Source organism: Saccostrea cucullata, unplaced genomic scaffold, assembly GCF_032062105.1.
Source record: "Saccostrea cucullata isolate Sc308-1 unplaced genomic scaffold, CSIRO_AGI_Scuc_v1 ctg7675, whole genome shotgun sequence".
Taxonomy (NCBI): Eukaryota; Metazoa; Mollusca; class Bivalvia; order Ostreida; family Ostreidae; genus Saccostrea; species Saccostrea cuccullata.
The window spans coordinates 10,349-21,077 of NW_026927425.1; the positions used below are offsets into that span (position 1 = coordinate 10,349).

Here is a 10,729-nt window from a genome sequence, read left to right on the forward strand (position 1 = left end):
AACATAATTTATCTTGCATGTAGGGGGCAGAAATATGCCACCATAGGTTTCTATGCAAATATCTAATTAAATTCCACAATTGCTCTACCTACCGCATAGAAAATGTTAAGACTTGTTTTCTAATACATTCTTGGTACCAACGACATGCGATAGCCAGTACACATTATGACGTCATATTATGACGTCATCGACCTCTACTACACAAGTTTATAAGAAACATCAACAAGATCGCTTTGGCACAAGGGCATACGTTACTTTGTTTTACGGAAACAAGGTTTAAAAAGATGCTGGATTTTCCAAGGATTTAAGATATTGCTGCACAAATGTCGGCACTGCAATTGTTTAGTTACGATTCGTGCAGTTTTAAGCTTAAACAGGGTAAAAATTCACAGTCCAGTGTAAGTTTCCTAATTTTTTTATCGATATAGAACGTGCATAGGATTTGTGCAGCAATTTTATTACTTTTAAGAATATTCTCCTTAATATTATACATTGTTTATTTTAAATTAGATAGGATATGCCCTTGCGCCGACGCGATTTTGTTGATGTGATTTAATACATTGAATGGGAGAGAACAATGACGTCACAATATGACGTCATAATGTGCAGTTGCATTAACAAACTGTGGGTACTAAGTATGTATAAGAAAATCAATTTGAACCTTCTCTGTACATAAAATATACAACTTATGAATTTTGCTTTGCTCATTTGCATAGAAATACCCATATTTAGCCTTAACTCACTTGCGATGTTGATGCTGCAAGGGTATAAATGATTTAGTTAAAGTCGACATTTTGCAACTCCTTTCGTTGATAAAATTTCAACCAGGTTTTGTATCCAGTGTTGACTAGCACTTTGATACAAGAAGGACATGGAAGGAATATTTTTATTATTGAAATGACTGTGGAGAACCCCACTCACCCAATCACAACAAAGAGCTAATGCACAACACCAAAGAAGATGGTGGAACAAGGCGGGCAGAATGCCTATAGCGTCCGACATTAAGAAATCATATTCAATATGTGAATTGAGTGTTTCAATTAACTTCTTATTATTGAAATGTTTGAAATTATGAGGGAAAAAAAAATTCTGAGAGAAAAAAATTTCGTAAAAATATTTTCTTTCATAAAATTAATAGATGGTATTCGTGGGATTCGAATCCTAGCAATAAAAATCCGACGTATCAATAGCATACATGTACTGCTTTGAGACTAACGTGTTATTAATTAACCACTATGCTACATCACTCATGGCGAAATCATGTTTGTGATATGACCCGCGACTTAATGGACTTCAAGTACCGTATAAGTGGAAATTTTAGCGAGACGCAAATTTAGCGATTTGCGCTGAAAAACTAGTAATTTATTTTTAGCGAGATGTTATTTTAGCGATTTTGAAATGAATGTAAAAGAAGTCATAACAAATTAATTGCAATTAATTTTTAGCGATATTTAATTTTAGCGATCTCAACAACCTCGCTGAAAATGCCAAAATTAAATCCTCACTAAAATTCTACATATACGGAATTTCTCAGAAAGATGCGAATGTTGTGTCATAAAACTGTACTTTTAAGGTATAGTGGGTCTTAGCTCCATATTTTTGTAAACCAAAAAATGTGTATTTTATTGCAAACTTCTATGATCATCTTTCAATAAAATGGAGCGAAGACCCACTTTTATTAAAAAAAAATTTGTTAAAGTACGAGAAAATGGTCGTTTTTTGTTCTTTTTAGTATGTGTAAGCTTTTCATAGGCAAATATTTTCTGTTTTTGTGAGATTTTTGTAAATTGTAGAGATTTTACATAAAGAATACTTTAATATTAGATGAAATATCAAATAAAATTCGTATTTAATTGAGATTTTAACTTATCTGTCGCACTATAGGCACTTCACCCGCCTTATCCCCCCATCTTCTTTCTTCAGATGCTGGATATAAGCTACATTTTCCGCATGAATGAATATAATTGGAATATTTTATTCGCAATAGACTGTAAGCCCTTATTGGACCAAAGTTATACACATGTGTTCTATTAAACATGGTTAAGTTGCTGAATATGACGTTCACTTATAGCAGGTTCCAAGTAAGTGATCAGACTTACAAGTTGCTTTGGAAGAAGAATCTGATCAACACTTTCCACGTGAATGAACATGTTAATTTTTCTAGAGATAAACCAGTGCCAGGTAACATTATAAATGTGACCTAATCCGAATTATAGTGACTAAACTTTATTGATAATGCTTGTTACAAAGCATCCACACTACCAGATATGCTTTAGAATTTGGATCTGGACCAGTTTGTAAAGCTTGATTGAACAGACAAAGTATTTTGAGCAGATCCAAGTATCTATACCGGTATATAAATCTAAAGTGAAACATACTTTTAGAAATGTATTAGGGATTCACACTACCAGAACATTTGTTTGACATGCAATTTTATCTTATTTATTGATAACAACTTTGTATTGTTTGATCACCAGTGTTTTTATTTTTTAAGTACAAGTTCGACATTATTCTCAATTTGAATTACGACTAATCGGACAAGGAAAAAACATATACCTTAATACTTTCAATTTTTTTGTTTCTAGACATTACTTCTTGATTCTCACAATATTTTGATTTATTTATAAAATCACTGTAGGTTCTACCGGAGGTCCTTCAGATGAGACCTTATAAACCGAGGCCCCGTGTCACAGCAGGTGTGGCACGATAAAGATCCCTTCCTGCTCAAAGGCCGCAAGTGCCGAGCATAGGCCTTAATTTGCAGCTCTTCACCGGCAATGGTGACGTCTTCATATCAGTGAAATATTCTGGAGAGGGATGTTAAACAGCATAAAATCAATCAAATAATCTACCACAGTTCAGCACTGTTAAAATTTAAAAAAAACCAAGGTACTAGTATTTATTTTGAATAATGCAATGTAAACTGCATATTTTCGAACCCCCTTAGGAATTGACCCAGAAAGTGATATTACTGGTAGATGGTCGGGAGGTTATATTTACCTCCCTCCCTTGTCCTGCCTAAGTGACCAACTCTTGGATTAAACCATCTTTAGTAAACTTCTGTGTTCGTATGCAGAACCTGAATAAATTTCCCTTTACCACATTTTATAGATTCTAATTTTGTATTTAGTGCCGACATGTATGTGAAGTGTCTATAAATTTTCCCTTGACACATTTTAACAGATTATGGAGGCTGTTAAATCCAGTGACAATCAGTTCAAGACATTCATTTTTTCACTGACCACACCTGTATGTTCACTTCTTAGAGAGGTATGTAACTGAAGATTATGGATCTTTAATATGTTTACATCGATCTTCTATTTAGGATTCAAAAAGGTTCTTTTACATATACATGAATTTTTTATACAAAAGTAATTTCACCACTTATGCATTGCCTTTCATATGATGATCATATGTGAATCATATGTGCATACAATAAAATGAGACAAATCATATGTGGATCAGCTGTGGATCATTTGAATTCACTTCATTATGCAAATCATAAGAAGCAAAATGCATATGATACATATATGTGGATCATATGTGGCGAAGTTGCGAAGTATGATCTGACTAAAAAATGATTCAACTTCTTTCATTATAAAACCTCTCTCTGTTTTACATGTAGCATGCCTTCTTTATGCTGCTAAATAAAAAGTTTTAGTGAATACCTTTTACCTGGTCTGTTTTAGACTTCTCCTTCATCATGTCCAGTCCATTATCCCTGCTTGTGATACAGGGCTAAGATTTATAAGATCCTTGTGTCTGTTTTCAAATCTCTGTATAAGTGTAAGTTGATAGAAGACATAGCGTCAGTGAAGGATGTTTGAAAATGGAGGAGTGGCCCTATCTTAACAGCAGCTCTGAATACACAGTTCAACACAACACTTACTGTACAAATGAAAATGTTACATACAGATATAAGTATTGAAAAGAAATAGTTTGAACTATGCATTTACTGGTTAATTGAGCAGTTTCATTTTTTTTATCTGAGCCAAAAGATGTTATATTTAGGAATGTACACAACCAGAACATTGGTTAAGAAGTGCAACTTTGCATTAATACTTTAGGGATAACATTTGAGGCAAACTTTGTAACCTATTTTTATTTTTGTAGAGCAAGTTTGACATTATTATCAACTTTACCTACGACAAATCGGACAAAGAATGCATACCTTCTGGTATGTATCCAATAACAATAGAAACTCATTCATTGAGAAATGATTGTAGTTTTTGTCCATTGATACGACTTTTCCCTCTCTCTCACAGTATTTTGATTTTTTTATTTGTAAAATTACTGTAGGTCCTATCATAGTCCAGCATTATTCAGGAAAAGGAAAAACCAACAAAAGGTAAATGCATATTTCAGCATAATGCATAAGAATATCAGTAGTAATGTAATGAAATTTGAACAAGTTAGCAATGTTGCAAATTTAATGCATATACATTTATACACATGTTTAAAGACACGTCTCAGATTAGTTAATTCTGGTTGTGATCTATATAGTCCATTTTTTATGGAGTTAACTACATTCAACCTTTGATTTAATAGAATTATGGAGACACCTACACGAGGACTAATGTAGCTAAAGTTTTATCAGACATCACAGATGGCTATTTTCAAAGGTTTATATGATGACTTCTTAGCTCACCTCGACAAAGTCAAGATATACTTATGTTATACCCCCACCCCCTCTTATCAGCATCTTAGCTCACCAAGTTGTTGAGATGTACTTATGATGTACATCCGCACAAACATCCGCATTAAAGTTTCTAGAGAATGACCATTCCTAGATAAGTATAAGCCCATCCTTGAACAAACAGCATCTAGGGATGTACACTTCCAGACTTGCTTCGGATGCTGGATCTGACCTACATTTTACAATTGAGTGACCAGGTTAAAATTTTTGGAGCAGGTTCATTCCCAAGTAACTATAAGCCCTAACTTTTCCCTAATTTGCATGGATGATGCATCTATGTACATTTCAAAATTTTCCTTTAGTCCCTGGATCTCACCTAGACTTTTCACTGACTAGATTAAAGTTTTTGAAGAAAGTTCATTCATTAGTAAGTACAGTAAAACTCATTTAGTATGAACACGGATATAAGGAATTCAAGGATAAAGCGAATTTTTTCTGGGTCCCCAGAAATATTCTGAACAAAATTTTACGATTATAATGAACTCTAATATTACGAATTTACAGATATAGCGAGCTAATTTTGAGTCCCGTTGAGATATAATGAAATTTACATATTTACAACGAACTTTCAAAGATACAAAAATTTGATATATTGAACCGACTTTTTTTTTATTTTAGCAATTGTATACAAAATTCAATTCATAATAAAACCTTAGTTATCGAAGGTATGTTTTGTAGTATTTGCTTCCCTAACATATTTAGTAGTAATATTTGAAGGAAAACATGCATATTGCGAATTTGCAATATATGGTTATACAATTTTTTTATATGGATATAGAAAATTAAATTTACAGGTCCCCAGGACTTCGCTATAACCGAGTTTTACTGTATAAGGCTTTTGGTGTCTGAACTTGCATATTTGATACATCTAGAAAAATAACACTGTGAGGTTTGCTGAGTGACCTGTTCTAACTTTTCTCAGGTAAGCTTTAAATCCTATAGTGGCCATTATGCCTGTATGATACATCTAGGGATTTTTTTTTTCACCATCAGAAATAGTTCAGATACTAGACCTGACCTAAGTTATAGGTCCATTTCAATTAATTATAAATTCTATCTGTACTAAACTTGCAAAGATATTACGTAAGAGTTAATGTACGAGTAGCGCTCCATTCTTTAAAAGTAATGGAGCCGAGGCCCCGAAGGGGCCGAGGCCTATAACTTTTAAGGAATGGAGAGCTACTCGTACATTAACTGGCGTAAAATCCGCCTTTCTAAATGCTTGTTTTTATTGCTTGTTAATACATAATAAAGAATATTTATATGATACATTGTAAATACTTTTTACATATTAGTAGTATTATTTATATATAATATAGAAAGAAAAATTAAAAAAAGTGTATTGAAGTAAATCTAAACCATCGTCTCTCAACAGCTTCGTTAGCTCAATGAAATTAGCATCGGACTTCTATGGTGAGGGTACCGGGTTCGATTCTCTTCATGGGAGCTCTAATTTTCTTAAATGTGAAAGTATCCTTGACAATTTTCTAAAATTCTTCTCCAAAATTTTCTGAGTTCATTCCTTGGTAGAGGCACGGAAAGGAGAATAAGACTATAAAAAAATTCCGTTTTCAATGTAATTTGCAACTCTCCATTCCTTAAAAGTAATGGAGCGCTCGATCAAACAAAAGAATGACGTCACAGGTGGATTTTACCATTCAATGATATTCCTTGAAGTGAGCTTCATAATCTTTAATCTTCTATGTACTCTTACTTATAATTTAGCAAAAATCAATTCAAAAATATATAAAACGATACTGTTAATGCTTTGAAATGTAATTTATGTAACAGCATTTTTATTATTCTTCATAGGTTCAAGATATCAAGGTTTCACTGTACATTAAGTGAGTAAATCATTCATTTATTTTCACAGGAACTACAGTGTCCCAAAGAGCAATGAGAACAGTGTCTGAAAATGTGATGAAATCAAGTGTGTCCATGATGCTGTCTTTGTAGCCTTAGTTCTCAGTTTTTCATTCATAATGATTTTTTTCCATAGCATATTGAGTATTCTTTGCAGGATAAATTCCAGATGCAATCACGGTGACCTACTTATGATATTTTATTGTTATATTATAATATCTTCAGTCTTAACTGGCTAAAAATTATCAAACTTTGTCAGTTGAGGCATATTGGGTCTTGTGATAGAGCTAGAGGCTTCAAATAGAAGTGATAGATTGTACAATTGATCAGAAGAGAGATTCAAGACCCTTGGGCTTCTTGTTTAACAGAAACTACAGTGTCTGTAAATGTGACCAGATCAAGTGTGTCCATGACGCTGTCCTTGTAGCCGGTTAGTTCTCTGTTTTTTTTATTTATAGTGAACTTTTTTGCTTGTAAAATTAGCCTCCTTTGGAAAATAAATTCAGTATTTTACAAACCTTATAATTATATTGGACACATGTTAGAATATATAGTTAACAGAAATAAAACTGAAAGATAAAAATTTATATTTTTATTTTTAATTCCTCCACAGGTTGATATAATAAGTACAGCCGCACTCTGAGTCAAACTCCGTGGATTCTAGACGGAGGCAGGAAAATTCAGTTATCCTTGGAGGAAGAAATTTGTGGAACATTGAAGCAGAAATTTAGATTTACAGGTAAAATCCTGAGTATATATACCCATATCCTCACCGTGAAGTTAACTAGACGAACAGCTTGTAAGATTATCAGTCGAGACAGAGAGAATTTCCTTTCGAATTTTTATTAAATGTCAAAACAATATAAACTGTTTCTGACATGCAGAAAAATGTCATCTGGCAATACTTGGTTCTCTAAAAATAACCCGATGGTAGAGTTTCTCATTTGTAGCTTTTGCACAATAAAATCCCAGTCAGCTCCTTTAACATAAGTTGAATGTAAAGATTAATAAATTCCTGAGACATTCAAGTTTATCTAAAAAAACTTGGATATAACATTGATGGTACAGTGTATCATATTATAATACAAGCATTGTTAAATTACAATAATAATACAGTGTAATGCGGTTACACGTACGAAGAATTTTAGATGCAACTACTAGTATTTTACTTGAATTTAGCAGGAGTAGGATTTCACTGGAGATATTTGATTTTCTTTACTTTGTTTTCTAATTGAGCAACAAACAGATTGTCATTTGCATCTGTACACAGTCCCCAGGGTACACTAAGTCCACAGTCTATGTAACAGAGGAACTGTCCATCCTGGTCTATGATGTGGACACAGTCATTGTCACAATCAGCTGTAAGGATGTGACTCTGACTGTCTGTGGTGATTCCTCGTGGACTAAATGATTGGTTCTTTGGAGCAGGAGTATGTCCAGTGTACCTAAATCTCAGTTTTCCGGCCTGATTGACAACCACTACAGCATTAGCTCCACAAACAGACACACAGATATCCAGGTTCCTGTTCTCTGTTATGTACCAGAATTTAGCAAATGTAAATGTAAATTTTGGTGATGAATAAAGTAGTTTACCTTGATTATCAAATTGAATGCTTTGTTTCTCTGTGGAGCCAGAGTAATGGACAACTTTTGTTTGAATTTCATCATTGCTATTCATGATAACCAGGAGGTCACCAGAGAAGGTACTACAGACACCGCGAGGTATCCAATTCTGTAGTCTGATCACCTCCTCGATCTTCTCATTCTTCACAATGTTAACAGTTCTACTTTTATCAGTATAAACTAGATTTCCACTTTTTGTCACTGCTATGTCCTCTGGTCTCTTCCCTAACTTGGTTGTGATTGACTTGAGTAGTGATCCCTGATTGATGCTGAAGAGTTTCATGGTTGTGTCTATTCCACTTGTCCAGATTTCTTCATCACTCAGACAGACAACATTGTAAAGGTATTCATACCCAGTGTCTATGGTGGTGACAGTCTCTGGTTCATCAAGCAGCTGTTTGACTGGAGAAGAGGATCCAGCATTTGATGATTTCTGTGTTGTTTTCATGCTGTAGCCAAGTTTATCTGAAGTATGAGAACTTGATGATAAGGTGCCAAACAGTTTACTAAGTTCTGCTCCATTAATTGTGCCTGGGTTGAATTTAGACAAAGACGGTAGAATTTTTTGTGGAAGATTTCTATATCTATCTAGTACATTGGTTGTAATACTCAACAGTTTTGAAATGTTATTAGAATCCTCAGCAAGATCAATTGAATCAATTTCATCTTTGATGTCAGACATTGTCTTGTTGATTTCTTCAAGTTGTTTCTGTAGAGTTTGTAGTTGTGTGTTTTTCATCTCTTCAACTTCAGCTTTAAATTTCTGGACAAGTTTGTCAATTTCTCTGTGCCAGTTTTCTCCATGTTTTGTTATGGCTGTTGAGAGATCTCCATATTCCTGTTTTAAATGACTCATTTTGTTTTGTACATCAGAGGCAATGTCCTGGTAGGTGGGATAAATTATTTCATTAAGTTCAGTTTGTTCTTTGATGATTTTGTCTTTTTTCTCATCCACAACTTGTAAGATTTCCGATAATTTATGACCAAGATGTTTTTCCGATGCTATGCACTTTGTACAAACAGGAATGTCACAATGATTACAGTACAATGTACATTGTTGCCTGTTATGAAATTTACATCCAGGGTAGAGAGGGGTAGATTTTCTGTCCTTGAAATCAACAATTTTATGAGGTTTTGCAAAATCAGCAGAGAAGTGTATTCCTACACAAGCTGTACACAGGTTGACAAGACATGTATCACAGTGCATCTGTACCACAGCGGTCTCACACAGGTCACATCGCATCACGTCCTGGGCACTGGTACGGGGGTCCATGATTTAACTTGTGACTCTGAAATATAAGGTTAAAAGTATTCAGTACTTGTAGTTGATTAAAGTACCAGCCTAGTAGATTTTCCTTTTTTTCAATCGTAAAATTCCTGTAGTATTCGTAGTAACCCATAATTCAATACTCATTCAGCTGATTGGTCAGTTAAAATCATGCCGGTGCCTCATTTGCTAATCTGACGCCAAAAAAAAAATAGTCCCGGTTCCCATGCAAAAAGCAATTTTAATTCATGACTGCAAAAAATAAGTAATATAGAGAAAACTTATTTCAGTTTGATATTAATGTAAAAGAGATCGATTGATTGATATACATTACTGCAGATATTATCAGCTGATTCTAAGGTGGTAAAAATTGAAACTCAACATAACTTTTCTGTTTACCGTGTCTCCGATTGCTAGTCACTTCCTATCCACATTTCCATGAATAATTTACCCTATCTCGCTGTAGCGTCGCAAAATTTCGCCAGAGCTACTGCAAGAGCTACTCTGAACTCATCGGGTTTACACCGAAAAATAAAAGGTTCCAAACACATTAGTAGGGGTGATATTCTCTTTCGAAGACAGTCAGCTTTAAACGTATCCCGGTCAGCCTTTCCTCTGTCATTTGTGACATAAAATATGCAACAGAACAACAATAAGCTGTATATTTCAAAACATAAGATTTGTACAGATGAAAAGTTTGCCTCCTAAAATACTTAGAAAGTGCTGCTAGAATCCCGAGTTAAGCATGGTTTTACGAAAAACCTCGGTTCATATGCATAGTGGTGTCTCCATTATATCGCGGTACTTAAAACTTTTGCATAAAAAGTGTAATTCATATTTTTTAGTGTAACTTTCATCAAATGATAATCATAAACCAGACTATGTGTCAAATTATTTCCCAAGGTTGCATCGTTTTATTTGTAAACTTTTTTTAAAACCAGATGTCTAATTTGCCTTCTAAATTGGAGAGTCTCATAGTATCGCGGAAAACATGAAAACTTGAGGTTGAAATGGACTTCAATATTTATTTGTAAATTTACGATTTAATTCTACATAAAAAATGAACAATAATACAAACTAAAGACTTTCAAAACATGAACTTTTTTATGGATTTTACTAGATTTTAAATTCAGAGGTCTAAATATAATAAAAACTGGAAATGGAAATCTGTAAATTACGTTTTATTTGAATTAAAAAAAACTTCCGACGTATGTTCCATACTTTTTAATCATCACGAAAATTACATTCAGACGACGAATTATTATTTTACTGAGTGAACA

The 10,729-nt window shown here is 33.7% G+C and overlaps 1 protein-coding gene and 1 long non-coding RNA gene across 2 annotated transcripts; one reads left to right on the top strand and one right to left on the bottom strand.

Moving 5' to 3' along the window:
* Nucleotides 1-4,299: 4,299 nt before the first annotated feature.
* LOC134274454 (uncharacterized) lies at nt 4,300-6,646 on the top strand. The gene is made up of 3 exons (XR_009993618.1): nt 4,300-4,348; nt 4,549-4,622; nt 6,570-6,646. It is a non-coding gene; the product is annotated as an uncharacterized LOC134274454 (long non-coding RNA).
* A 1,105-nt stretch (nt 6,647-7,751) lies between these two features.
* On the bottom strand, nt 7,752-8,921 carry LOC134274455 (uncharacterized). Its single transcript, XM_062756737.1, has 2 exons — nt 8,255-8,921; nt 7,752-8,089 (listed from the first exon to the last, which is right to left on the bottom strand). The coding sequence occupies exons 1-2, from the start codon at nt 8,919-8,921 to the stop codon at nt 7,752-7,754; spliced, it is 1,005 nt and encodes a 334-aa protein (XP_062612721.1).
* Between the last annotated feature and the right edge of the window lie 1,808 nt (nt 8,922-10,729).

Coding starts and splice junctions, on each gene's coding strand:
- LOC134274455 (XM_062756737.1), bottom strand. CDS start 8,921: ATGAAAAACACACAACTACAAACTCTACAGAAACAACTTGAAGAAATC. Junction 8,090..8,254: donor TGTCTGTAGTACCTTCTCTG/GTGACCTCCTGG, acceptor GGTACATAACAG/AGAACAGGAACCTGGATATC.